Here is a 15,203-nt window from a genome sequence, read left to right on the forward strand (position 1 = left end):
ATAATGAAATGGTATTGATGTGGATTTTGAATTAAACCAAGCAAATGTATGACTGAGAGAGATGTGCCACTCGTGTTCTTGGAAATGAACAAGGGCCGGGAAAGATTTAATCAGGTTCTGACCCAAAATTGTATGTTCACGCACCAATCTATCGGAAATCATTATATACAACTTTGTAAACTATTACCTGTTCAACAGGCATGTTTATATTGCCTATTTTGGCGAGGTTTAATTATTTTTAGTCTTTTAGAAACCGGACTCGGTTCTTTTTAATCAATTTATCACGCCTGTGGGATTTTCTTATTCTTCATTTTTTTCTCTGAACTATACACAGACGATAGCTAACGGTAAACTTGAAATTTACAATCTGTTAAGAAAAGGTAAAAAAAACGCGCTTGTTTGATGTGGTAAGATAGATTTCAACGATTTTTCGATTAAAATTTAATATCTAAACGTTAAAAAATGACACAAAAGCTAGTTTTAAATGTCTTAATTTAAAAACTTTAAGGTACGTTTTATATGGGGTCCCTCGATAGTTCTGCAAAACATTGTTTTTATACTTGTGTCAATATATTCGAATCATATTTTGCCATCTGTGATAAAACAGTCAGGTTGAGAAATTCAAGTAGGGGTTGTGACCTTCAAATGACATTGAACTCTCAATACAAAAATTATTTAATGTTCTTTTTTCTGGCATTATCTTTGTAATCAATTTGACAAAACACAAAATAGGACATAACCGTAATGTGTATGACTTTTACCTGTCCTTATCTTTGACCCTCAATAAACATGCAAATGTTGTTTTTTTATAATTTGTGGAACAACATAATTATACTGCCTTTAGTGAATATGCTGTAAATATGAAATGATTTTCTAGATCTCGTTTCCTTAATGAATTGTGCTTTATTATTGATGATTCGGTTTGGACCGAAAAGACATTCACAATAACAGCCTCTAGAAATGATTCAAATGTCTGTTTTTGCATTTGGTGCTCCAAAATTGTGACCCGGCTTGAAGTGCCTTTTGTTTAAGAAACAAAAGTTGTTTTTCGGGAGCATTTATCACTTTTAGACATAGTTCTAGTACAATTTGTCAAGCGAAATTGGCTTAGTTGTATGTATAGTTGATTGATTTACTTGTATGAATCCGTAATTGTAAATTTGTATCTATTTTAGTTCCTGTTGTAAACGTGTCGCTGCATTTGGTTGGACCAAGTTCTAGTTTCATTAAAGAGCATTCTCGACAAACAATCAAGTGTAAGACATCACCTAGTCGACCACAACCTAATGCAAGCTGGTTTCTTTATGAAGCTAACAATAAAGTTAAACATAAAATTACTATCAATTCATCAATACAGATTATTTCTAGCGGAGCTGGACTTGTATCTGTTGAAAGTACCTTACAAATTTATCCAAATAGATCAATAAACGAATGGGTGCTGCATTGTGAAGCGTGGACAAACAACGAAACCCGCACCCTTCAGAGCAAAGGATTGACGTTAAATATTGCATGTGAGTCTCTTTTTGAATTTATTCTCTGCGGTGTTATTGATATGATAGGAATATAGCTTACACCTAAACATGAGCGTGGAGAAATATCTTTATGAAGTTTATTTATTTGTAATGGATAGCGACTATGATAAAATATTTTGGTTTTAAGAATGACAAAACCAAATAGGCCACCATTGACTGTATACAAGAAAAAGTGATTTCCATAGCAACCATTGATTTGCAATAGCAAACAGTGATTCCCTTAGCAACCATTGAATTTCCATAGCAACCACTGGGTTTCATAACTTATCAATTGCTTCTTCTACTTTACTACTGGTTTCAATAGTCATTTCCTACGCAACCATTTACTTCCGGGAATAACCACTGACTTTCAAAAATCATTCAATTTCTACGCAACTAGTGCAATTCATTGCAACCATTCCTTGTCATAGCAAATAGAAACTTCAATAACACCCTTTGGTAACCACAAAATGTCAGTGGCTTACAAAGCAACTTGAAACTTGCAATAGCAACTAGTAGCTTCTATTTCAACAAGTCAATTGACTATTCCTAGCTACCAGTGACTTCGACAGCAACAACTGATTTTCGAAAGCTGCTTGAAGTACATATAAACAAGCCATTGTCTTGCATGGCAACAAGGGACTATGCATAGCAAGTAGTACTTCCGATAGCAAACAATGACTCTCCAAAGTAATCAATGACTTCCATAGACACGATTTTGTCATCAATAGCTGCAATCGCCAACCCTAATCAACTAATGACTTCCAAATTATATATTGTAAGTTTAACTAGTGTAACCATTAATTTTCCAAAGTAACCGATGACTTGTTTTTTTTATCATTTTTTAGTTTATCATTCCTGTTTTAAACACTGTTGCATTTGTATCAGATGACCTTAATTTTGACGTTATACCTGTTTCATCAATATGTATGAATACTAATTGTTCCTTGTCATATGGAGCCTTCACAGTCAGTTGAGCGACATTAATGCCGTCACTTACCTGTTATTTTTAATGGTACGAGAGATGATCAAAGTTAAACCGGACTGTGACTGTCAATTCGAGAATTTTCAACCTAACACTTATTGTTATATATCACACTAAATCGGAAAACAATACCTGAAAATTGATGCTATATCTAATATGATAACTCAAACAGCTTGTCCGTAACAGCGAATTTAAAAACCATGGTAACGCAAACCCGGCGCAGTGCGTAAATTTACGCTGACATCAGGCGCTATATGATGCATATGTTTTACAATATGGCACATTTAGATTTCAAAGTCTGCCAACACGTCATGAGCTATATCCTCGACGTTGTCAGAAAATATGACTTCATTCAAACTATATTTATATTTGCAATCATAATTCAAACTTCACATGTTATAGAAATATTTGCGTTAAAACTTTGTCGCCAGAACGTCTCGAAAATCGGTCAATAAGAATAGTTTGTCAAAAATAAGGCGACAAACTGTTTAGAACGTAAAAAAATGATTGGGCTAACTAGGAAAAAGTTCCAGGAAGCCACAGCATAGTTTTTGATTAGCATAAATGATTACGAAAGGGTAATAGAGAAATTGAAAACAAGTAAAGGGGCGTCACAAAGGAGAAATTTTCAACGACGTTGGTGACGTCAATCGCCGAGAAGTTGAAAAATGACAGTCAATTGACACGATGTTTGGCAGTTGGTACGGGGCGGTTCAAGTTCAGTCAACTATAGCTAAGGATCTCTTATTGTTAATGCATTAATTACATATATTACATTCTTAGTTTACAATTGTATTAATTATTTTTTTTTCGTTGTAGAGATTTTTCCTATGGAGAAATTCATTCTGTTAACAATTTAACAGTCACGGTTCAAAATCGGCTATGCGTTTTGTTTATTTTAAATAATGACAATTTTTTTCTTAGTTGTATTATTCTTTAATTTTCTCGCACGGAAGATACATTATCATTCAGCAACATAGTATAAATGCAAAATATAAATAAGTTCATTGCATGTGCGATTTGTCCACCAATCAAGTTACAAAAGGAAAGAACGGAAGTTTGCGTCATTACAGGAGCTCTTTATCATCATTCATTCTATTACAATACAATATGATACCGACTTGTAAAGAGATATATAAAGGCGGTGGAACACGTATTGGCCTTCTCGAGAATGAGTGAAAAGCTCCTCCCTTTAAGACAATACGCTTGTGACGTCGTTAACGTCGATTTTAAAATTATAACGTGCGCCGCATAGCTTTACATGTACATGCAAATAACAGCATAACTTTTTAAATTGTCAATATTTCTTGTTGGTATTTTTTGTATTATTTAGAGGATAGATTCCGATTTATGTTCCGTGTACTTTTATGTAAATGCGTTTAACATGTAAGGAATCATCTACAAAGTCCGGTTAATTTTTGATCATCCCTCGTATATGTATAACAACTCATAACTGTTTCAAGACCTTTATTTCAATGATTTAATATATGATTGAATTTATATGTAATTAAACAAAGACCCCCCGGACAGGCCTCCTGTTATTTTCGGATTCGAGAACGGCGAAAAGTATCCACTGATAGAATCAGAAATTGGCAAGTTGTCTTGTTCTACACATGGCGGGAATCCACTTGCTATTTTGACATGGAAGTGCTATAACAATAAACCGGAATCGACAACCATTGAAGACAAAAACGTTTCCAGCACTGTTACATGGTCAGGTTTACGTGATCAATCATCTTGTACTTGTATTTCAAATCATTCCTGGTCTGGGACAACACAAACTACGACAATAGGGATTGATGTTCTTTGTAAGATTTTATTCTCATAATATTTTGAACAAATAACATACTGTATCATTATTTTGTAAAATTTTGTAAAATTTGGACTTTCGTTAGTAACCACACGGTCTTAAGTCATGTCTCCTGCTTTAAAGTGATAATAGTATAAATTGTTTTTGATAATGCAAAATGTACTTTTAGATTACTTTTTTTCAATATGACTTATATGATAGATGCCAATAATTAGCTTTATGAAATATTTTGACATCTTTTAAGACTCTCCAAGTAAACCAACATTAACAATCAACGATACAGACGTTTCAAATGTTATTAACGTTATACTGAACAACACCGTCTACGTTAAATGCGAAAGTAAAAGCAAACCACACCCAACCTACTCATGGACAGGTCCTGCCGACATGCAAAGAACAATACAAATACTAAATGTCACAATTAATGACACAAAAGACAGGAAGTATAAATGCATTGCAACAAATCGAATGGTTAGACAAAATGGTACATACGTAGATGGACGTAATGAATCTGGTGTTACAATAAAGGTGCTGTGTATGTATCACTTATTAACTCACGATATCCTTTCATTTTTTACTTTAGAGATGACTGTCATTAAATATTTATTATTATCGTTACTTTTTAAAAAAATGTTAATTATTCTCAATTAATTTAATTCCTGTAAGACTTTATTATCTCAGATATACAAATTTTGGTTATTCAATTATAGAATAGATTTGTAAAAATGAACGCAGCTATCTAACATTCTTGTAGTATTCAAATTTAAAAAAAGTAAGTGCACACGCGGGGAAATAGAATGTCAATAATATAAAATGTCATGTTTTATCAGATCCACCTGGGAAGCCTTATTTCAAATATGAATATAGCAATGGCACAAAGGTTAGTACTCAAAACATGATAGACGTTATAGCAGGAGACTCGTTTTCGGTACATTGTCTTACAACAGGAAATCCACAACCTACAAACAAGTGGGACAGTAATGAAGGCAACGATATTTTAAAGATAACTTCAATTACTTTCGACACAAATAAAACATGCCATGCAATGTACACAATGGAGGAAACAGTCGGTGAACGTCGAACAGGATCGACATCTGCGTCATTTTTTATCAGGGTTCTTTGTATGTATATCTTTAGTACCATAAAACATGAATTTAAGAACTGGTTGGAACAGAATTTCAAATAGTAACTTGTAACCGTACACTTGTATTATAAAAGTGGTCTATATATTTGAAATATTTACGCGTGAGTAAAAACCGTCTTGTATTTCTTCTATTTATAGCGTTAAGATTTATCTTAAATATACTGAGTAAAAGAAATAAATTATTGTAAATTTTAGTGTTCGTTTTTCTGATATGCATATAAGATGTGTTGCTCAAAACGATTGTACTGCCATACTGCTATTGTTAATGTTGATCATTATATTTATAGATCCGCCACATATTCCTAAGTTCACGATTTCGAACGGAACGAGACAAGTAAACGTCACATCAGCGACTATACAACTAAAAGAAACAGACAACATCAATATGACCTGTTTTTCTGATGGAAAACCTGTTCCAAATTACACTTGGACTAGCCACAATGCTCAAATACATGAAAATATACGGCAATTTGCTAATATCATTCGAAAGGATGCCGGGAAGTACACATGTAATGTGAATAACGTGATGGAACGCAGTTTTGGTGACACTGAACATGGGTTGAACGTTTCCAGCATATCTCTCGACATATTGTGTACGTATGGACTTATATATATAATTTAATTGTAGATATTTGCAATAATGCAATGTGGAGAAATGCAAATATTTCTAGCATAGTTATGTTTGAGCCCGCATATTTTTAATTTAACTACCTTAACTTCTTTTAAAACACGGTTGCAGATCCATCAACCATTTCATCACTAGAAGACATAAGTATTCATGAAGGTTCAGACCTAAATGAAACATGTCAAGTTCAGAAGGGAAACCCAACTAAAGAAAGTGTGTCATGGACTAGAATAAGTGATGACAAGAATTGGAAGAATAGTCAACTGATTATAACTAATGTTTCTAGAGCAGACGATACAAATTATACATGCACTTTACGAAGTACAATCATCCCAACAATTGGTGACGAAACATTGACTATAAGAAGCAAAACAATACATCTAAATGTTTTTTGTAAGTATTCTGTGTTATTATAGTCCAAATCACTATCATATCAATCACTCAATGTTATTATTTGTTTATAGGAAGAGCGTGAATAACGCACGCGTATTATGTGAACTTTTTAGGCTCTTATTTACCAAGACGTACGTCTTTATAAAACACTTATAACCAGACCTGATTGCTTACACGTTCGCAGAATAATTAGTCGTTTTATTGAAATCACATTTGAAACTGTATAACACATAAGCATACTTGACTTTTCCATTCATCAGAAAAAAGTAAAAATGTATTTTCTCCTTACTATCAATGTTTAATCTAAAGACTGAACATTTAATATTTCATTTTACGTATTTTTTATTCAAAGTAAACTTTCGGCACAACTTTCGATTTTTCTACCGTGGTGTGTACTTTGTCAATTAATAAGCGAAAATGTATTAAAACTTTGTAAGGGGCAATAAATATTTTTTTTATCTTGATTTATAATAATATGTTTCAGTTTCGTCAGAAATTAAACATTTTACTGTTGTTAAAGACAAGTCAAGTGGAACTTTTATTGTTAACCAAAGAGATGAAGTTTCATTAGAATGTACAGCAGAAGCTAACCCAGTCTCGATTTTATCTATATACAATACACATGGCAAGAGGATATGGACAGTAAAAAACAGAAATGTGCTGCTTTACAGCATTAATAATGCTTCGTTCGAAAACGCAGGCAAATATAAATGTGAAGGCAGAAACAACTACACAAAAGATAAACCATCAGTATCAGAACTGACAATGATTGTCAAATGTAAGTTTAACCTGCTTTGCATATAACTTTCTCTCGTTTAGTATTTCTTTATGCATTTACCATTGGCTTAAACGATAAAAAATACTTGTTTCTTTCAAAGCTTGGTCAACAAATGAGCTATCAATATTATATTGTGCTTTATATTTTAAATTTCCCAGTACGCCGTAGAAAAAGGATACTATAACTTAACTTTTAGATTGTATACCTGCAAGTAAAAGGATGTGTCACGTATCGGTTATACATTTAACATTTTCCTATCTTTCTATCTAACAAGTTCCATCCTATGTAACATGTTCGTTCTTTAATGAATCTGTAAATTTTGTATTTTTTTAATGTTTTGTGCGATCGCTGTTTTATTAAGAAAAAAATCTGGTTTGCATTTCTCTAAATTTTTAAACTTAAACCAAATCAGCTAGTATCGAGAAATTGAATGTATCCAGAAAAACAAGTTTTTTTCTGCTTGCTGTAAACTGTTTATTCAAAGTCAGTCCGTATATATTATGGTCCGTGCGTGTGGCATTTTGTGATGTGTTCTATTTCTATATAAGATATTCATGTTTTATCTGATACAGTCGAGACTGTCATATGTGACTTTACAAGAGATTTTTAGAAAAAGGTCACATATGACAGGGAACTTTTAAATACAGTCTCAAAAAAAAAAAATTAAATACCATCTATCTGTCTATATACCATTGTGACTTAACATACATATAACTGTGTGAAGGAATAATATTAAACCAATTCCAAATAAACATAGGTATTCTTAAAATGTTTGATGTAAATAAAATAAGAATCCATGTAAAACAAAAATAGTTGCATGTATTTCATATAAAATTCAATTTTATTTTTTTTTGTATTAAGATTTATATTGAATTTTTATGGTATAAAATAAACTGGAATTTGATGCATTCAAATCTTTGAAATAAATATCATACTTGTAAAAGTTAAACATATCCATATCCAAAGCTTTTTCTGGCTTGGTATCAATATTTTTTCCGTATTAATTATGAAGCCATAGAAAGATAAAATTAAAAAATGCTGCCTAAAAAAATCTTCCGTTGGCACTCTATAATTTAAAAAAAAATCTGACACAAGTCTTAATCCAGTTTAATCAGGTCATTATGTACATTACAAACACATCGATTGCATCATGCTTACTATATTTGGCAGTAGGGAACAGACGTTAGTCACTCGATACCTGTATACATGTTAACTGTGTAATTAAAGCAGAGGTGTGTAGAGTTTGTTTGCTACACTTAATTATTTTGGCCCTCTGGGTGTTGAAACAGGTATTATTTATCTGATTAACGGACAATTAAAAGGTGTGAAAGCCGTTTAAATCAGACAAAAAATTGCATTAGGACCAGACAATTAGGGTCGCTTGTCACATATGACAGGGAGTCGTTTAATTCAGACCATTTATATAGGAAAATACGTTGGGAAACTGAAACAAGGTCGGATAAGACAGGGAGTCGTTGAAATCAGGGGGTCGCTAAGGCAGTTCTCTAGATCACTCTATGGAATAATGTATAAGTTTTTTTGAAACAGAATTAAATTGTCTACGCGCTAAATAGCAATATGTTTAATATTCTTATTTAATGCGAACATTCAATTCTGATCAGTAATTTTCTTTTGCATTATAACTGTTAAACCCGTTTTCTATGCAGAGTGATTTTCAGTAAAGTGGTTATTTTATATACGGCAATGGCAAAACTATTTACATGCAACTGTGTTCCAATATCATACATATAGTGTATAATAGAGAACATTTTTCTATTTTGCTGATTATTTATATGCTTGTGGTGAACATTTCTTTAGTAAACATGTACCAATTTTAGAAAAAAAAAACAAAAAAACTGTGCCTTGCATGAAATGACAAATTTTTCAGGGTTTTTTAAAAAAAAAAAATTCTACTTAATAAGCAATGTTCACAAAAAATAAATATAAAGGGACACAACTCTTAAAATATTGATTTTAGGTGAATCCACAATGTTTTCAACTGCGCCTAATCACAGTTAAGTGTTGAAATCTTTTGAATTTTAAGCAGTTTTTACATAAATATTAAGTTAAAAAGAGGCATCATATTATTATTACTACTAATAAATGTATAACTTTTAGCAAAGGTCCACTTGTATGGTGTTTGATTTTTGCCATTGTGTTTACGCCCGCGACTCCGCAAAGAGAAAAGTTGAGAATTAACAAGATAAGTGGCGGGGGCGCGGAGCAAAAGCATGCTATTTACCGGGGCGAATGGCGACATATTATTTATCCAACTTCACACTCCCGCTTATGAGGGTTTTTCGCTCCGCGCCCCGCCATTTCATTTATAAAAACTCGCTCTGGATCCGCGGGCAGACGTTTTGATTTATTTAAAATCGTCTTGCGCCCGCCGCAAATAAGCTCATTTTTGCTCCGCGCCCACCGTTTAATTTCTGAAATCTCGCTACGCGCCCGTTTTATTTATCTAGTCTCGCCCCGCTTATTAGTGTTTTTTGCTCCGTGCCCCGCCATTTCAACTTGTTAATTGTGAACATTTTGCTTGGCGGGGTGGCGTGACGATAACACGAAATGACACTAATCAGCCACCATACCATCGGCTTATAATTTGGCAAGATTAACAAGTCTTCAGAATTTCATGTTGATGTCTTTTATTCTTTTATTGTTTTGAATTCATTCTAGAACGTAATAGGTAATTTTGACAAAAAACATTAAAAGGGGACATTACTCTAAAATATAGCTTTTATAATAATATCCCATGTCTTACAACTGTTTTTGTCATGATAACAAGTATTCCAAGTCTCATATTGTTACCTTTGAAATTAATTCGGTAATGGGCTACACTAAAGTTTACGATTGATGACGATGACAATAACGACGCCACAGCGCTCATAACTGTTCGACATTTTCTTCATAACAAGCTTATATATATTTTTTTCCTTTTTGCTTATACATCATTGTACATGTACATTCTTTATCAGCTAAAGAATAATCTGTATTTTAGTAGGTAAATATATCGGATGGTCCATTCACTTTGGTGATCATGTAAATGTGGATGTAGAAGTGATGAAGGATTGATCAGTAGGGTCACGGTTTAATGTTTTCCTTACACTACAACTCGTGCGATGTTTCTTGTGCAAATCTTTTTCGTTGTATTCTTCCTGCTTTAATATGGTTGTGAATTATTTCTATTAAAATATATTTTACAAATTTCAGGTTCACCACGACCGTCACGTGATAGCATATTTCCTAATAAGATCGCAGCTGCTCAATTTACAAACAAGACTTTGAATTTTGTTGCCTATGAATACTTGGATGAAGAAAAGAAAACAGAATTTATGTGGCTTCACAAAAATATTTCAATCGAGAGAAATGATGAAAAATTTGAAATAATTTCAATTGGATTGAATTCTAGCCTTTCTGTTAGAAACATTACACAAATGGATTTTGGAGAATATAGCGTCAAAGTTTCAAACACAATAGGAGAGTATATTCATCACTATATGTTGCAAGCAGAAGGTAAACTATATTTCTGAATTCATATAAATTTTCAAAAATTAACTGGTAGTTTTAATTGTCTATGAGTAATGTCATTATGAAAATTATACATGCATAGTTTTGTTAAATAAAAAACGTGGATATATTATAATTAATAATTATCTACTGACTTTAAAAAATATTTATTCTAAGTGTCTTTTCACAGATAAGCCAGATGTGCCTATAAATTTAACGTACAAATCCGGGTCAATCACTAAATCGTCAGTAACATTGGTTTGGACTCCAGGTTTTGATGGTGGCTTTCCACAGACTTTCATTTTGTTATATCAGTACAATCAGGAGGAGAAGTGGAATAGTGTTCAAGTTCAGAATACAAATGAACAGGAAATGAACTATACCTTAACTGGCTTGTTGAGTTCGAAAGTGTATAATATTGCAATGTTTTCAATGAATAAAAAAGGGAACTCCCCCTATACCAAGAAGCTTCAGATCACAACTAAAAGTAAGTCGATGATATATATATTTGCTTATTTCTAATACACAATACTTAAAATTGGAATACGTTTACAAAATGATGATATTTGTTTGGTCGTTTGTATTTTCGATTTTTAAACACTTTAGGTATCAAACAATAAGACCTGAAATGAAAAAGGTTACAGCAAAGCAAAGTTCAATTCTTAAGCTTTTATTTCTAGACAAACAAACGGTATACGTTTATGATAAAGTTATACAAACAAAATGCTGTTGCTGACATAAAATACACGACAACAATTGTAAAGCTAAGCATTTGCTAAAACTTGTATGATTTGTATGCAGTGTTACCTATGTATTCCTTGGTTTAATTCTGTATATATTTCAGTGAACCTTAAAACAGCAGACTCACAATCATCAGATAATGTTGGCATTATAGGTGGAAGTATTTCAGGTGTTGCTGTGGTTATAATTGTGAGCGTGCTTTTGGCTGTTTTTTTCTTAAAAAGAAGGTAATAAGAATCAATTAATTCATAGGATGTTGTTCCGTATTAATTGTTTCGCTAAAAGTGTATGGATTAAACTATTGTGTATTAACTATTTTGCATATATATGTTCATTGCATTTATACTTTATAATTATGTATTCATAATTTTTCTTCATTGGATTACTGATTCAGTGTGAATCATTAAAGTTCATTCTTTTATTTTTAAGTAATATCTTCAGTGATAATGTACCTTGCAAGATTAAAAACATACCAACATGGTAATTTTATAGATTATCGTGTTAGTTCATACAATGGCGATGCGTTCGTAATGCAAAATACGGTAGATTTACATGATCTGTTAGCATTTATAAACTTAAGAACAAAAAGCATAGTTCCAATGAGAAACGAATGTACATGTGTTTTAAATGATAAATTATATATCCACGACCATACATTCAGATTTTCAGGCATTTCTGAAGCAATGAGAAAATGTCCGTATAAGTCTTAAAAGCTACAGACTACGGTCATTAAAGCATTAGGGGCATAGAGAAATGCGTAATATGATACATTGTTTTTGAATAGCAAGAGGGAAACCTTTTGTAACTGTTATATATGAATCAGAATAAAGGGGGTCAAAAATGAAATAGAATTTGTATGGTGACCTAATTTCATAAACAAATAAATCTAATAATCAATTTATGTATTTAAGGAATAAAAAACAAACAGATGGATTATATCAAAATGTCCCGTTTATTGGTAAGTATACATCTTACCATATTATCATTATATACATTTTATGACTCATAGGCAAGTTAAAAAGACAAAATGGTTAGTTGATACCAAGACTAGAAAACACATGTTGTTGAACATTTAATGTAGATGGAGATATGTTCTGGTTTTCATAACATCATTAAAATAAGTATGAAGAAAGGTCAAATTGATCTCAAGTATGAAGAAAGGTCAAATTGATCTCGATGATAGATATATTCATCTTGAAAATAAAATAGTTATGGACGTCATGAAATGGAAAGGAATTCTATATTTTTCAATATTATTTATCTAACATTGGCATTTGTTACTGTGGTTAAGGAAACTCGGTTTCTAAGAAGAAAAAAAGAACAAGTGTGACAAAACATGAGAAAGAAACAACCTTCGAAGATCTTCAAGAGGTTGATGATGTTCCAAATATATTTAGTGAAATCACTGAATACTCAAATTCTCCTGAAATTATTGAACAAATAGATAGAATTGGAGTGTCGGAGTTGTACGCTTATGTCTGTGGGCGCAAAGATACATTTGAAATTGAGTACCAGCAGGTAGGTTTGTCTGTTAAACAAGTTTATGCTCGAATGATCTTCTTTTAAATCTAATCCTAATCTGATCTTAGAATCAGTGGTTAGTAACAAAAGGTCATTCGACTCAATGTCCAAAGCCAACTGCCACAGATATCTGGCCTCGCCAGGGAATACAAACATTATCAACATCATGATTTAATACGTCTTGGTGTTCCTAAATGAATGTCTGTGTCAAAAATATGTAATTGTTCAACGGATACATCAATAGATTTTCATTAACCGTTTATCATAAAAAATGTAAAGATACAAATGAATAAATAAATAAATTGAAAATAAATAAAACACTTTAACTGACAAAATTGAAATTAAAATTACATGTAGATTTAACGTTAATTTGAAATTTTACTAAGTATATTGTTTTATATGTTTTTTAAAGATAATAGTTTTAAACAGTTACTTTAAAAATATGCAACAATTTTACGACTCATTTTGAAGTCTTTACTATTTTCATTTTAATTTCAATGAATGCATGAATTTATAGAAACTACCAACAGGGCTACAAAAACCATGCACTTTTGCCAGAAAGCCTGAGAACATTGCTCTTAATAGATACAATGGAATTTACCCATGTAAGCATACGTTTATTACAATTATTTCATTTAGTGTTTGGAAATATATAAGAGATTAAGATATGATTCTTTGTGTATTATAAAATAGTTATTTACCTTGTGTTAAAAGAGTTTAATTGTTAATGATGTATTATCAGATGTATTTATTTATTTTACAATTTCGTTTCAGACGACCATTCTAGGGTAAAAATTCATGGGAACGCTGCTTTTTTCATTAATGCATGCTACATTGATGTAAGTAGCATTTAATTTGATAAGCATTCTGAAATGATAAGATGCCAATTTGTATTTCAATAGTATCCGCGGTTTAAATTTTTCACGATAAACTTACAAGTACATGTATGTATTAAAAAATTTCTTAATTGCAGGGGTACAGACAAAGTAGAAGATACATAGCATCACTAGGTATTTCAGTTGAATGATTTATGACAAAATACTTTTAAGCTATTGTAATAAGATAATTAAGTATTTAAGCAATCAAATAAAGGCAAAATATTTTATTGATTAGTTATGCTTCATAACTTTTGTCATATGTAACTTGATTTGTTTAAATGTTTAGTATTTTTCAATTAGTCTAAAAGGAACAGTTTGTATGTATACTTATGTTCAAAACTTTTAATTACTGTGATTAAGGGCCGACTTCAAAAACAACAAACGACTTTGAAACCTTTTGGCAAATGATTTGGCACGAAAAATCTGATTTGATTGTGATGCTAACAAACTTACGTGAACATTCGGTAAGTTACTATATACAGGTTTTTTATATTTAAATGTGAATGTTGAATATGCAAAACTAACTATTTTCATTTTTGCAATAAAATAAAATATACAGATGCAAAGATAAAAAGCACCCATATGTTTTCAAAGATAATATAAACGTTAGTGCCAGAAAATTGGATTGCCCTTTAATATTATATTAATACATATTATAATCTTGATTTATAGGGAATGAAATGTGAGCAGTACTGGCCAAATGAGGCTTCTTTATGTCAATATGGCCAAGTTACCGTGACAAGTAAAACTACTGAAGTTTTTGCAGAGTATACAGTTAGAACATTTACGGTTTTAAAGGTACTATCGAATAGCATTTGAATCAAACACTTTTATTACGATTTATCATTTATTATATTGTAAAAGATAAATGCTACAAGTGTAAGTCAATGTGATGATGAATATATCTATTTCACGGTAATACTTCAATTATTATTAATATTTATAATGAAAAAGATTAAAGTTTCTTTCCCGTTTACAAATTTATCACAGAATTTTGAAATTCAATATCGATTGTCTTCTTTACTTGTCATTTACAAATATGATTTAATTTACAAACTTTTGATAAATTTAAATTATAAATACAGATACTTCAAACAATTTTAGATTTTATAATTCTATAGCTCTGGAAAATATATGGCAAATATACTTAATAATCCGAATTTTAAGTCGTGACACTTATTGTCATTTAAATTATGCATTTTTCCATTTTTTTACATTTTAAATTCAAAGAGACATCATAATATACACTAGGGTGAACGTTTCAGTTTACACGCAAAACGCACGCTCTGGAAAAAACGCACGCACGT

General features: G+C 31.4%; 1 protein-coding gene across 1 annotated transcript; it reads left to right on the forward strand.

The window, feature by feature from the left end:
- Positions 1-1,078: 1,078 nt before the first annotated feature.
- Positions 1,079-14,694, forward strand: LOC132757995 (synaptogenesis protein syg-2-like; the record flags this gene model as incomplete). Its single annotated transcript, XM_060749540.1, has 12 exons — positions 1,079-1,511; positions 4,014-4,304; positions 4,551-4,841; positions 5,137-5,427; positions 5,738-6,043; positions 6,190-6,468; positions 6,953-7,246; positions 10,460-10,762; positions 10,947-11,243; positions 11,601-11,657; positions 12,789-13,015; positions 14,569-14,694. Coding segments are annotated over exons 3-12 (2,328 nt in total), but the record flags the coding sequence as incomplete, so codon positions are not given.
- Between the last annotated feature and the right edge of the window lie 509 nt (positions 14,695-15,203).

Source organism: Ruditapes philippinarum, unplaced genomic scaffold, assembly GCF_026571515.1.
Source record: "Ruditapes philippinarum isolate M1 unplaced genomic scaffold, ASM2657151v2 ctg303_1_1_1_1, whole genome shotgun sequence".
Classification (NCBI taxonomy): domain Eukaryota; kingdom Metazoa; phylum Mollusca; class Bivalvia; order Venerida; family Veneridae; genus Ruditapes; species Ruditapes philippinarum.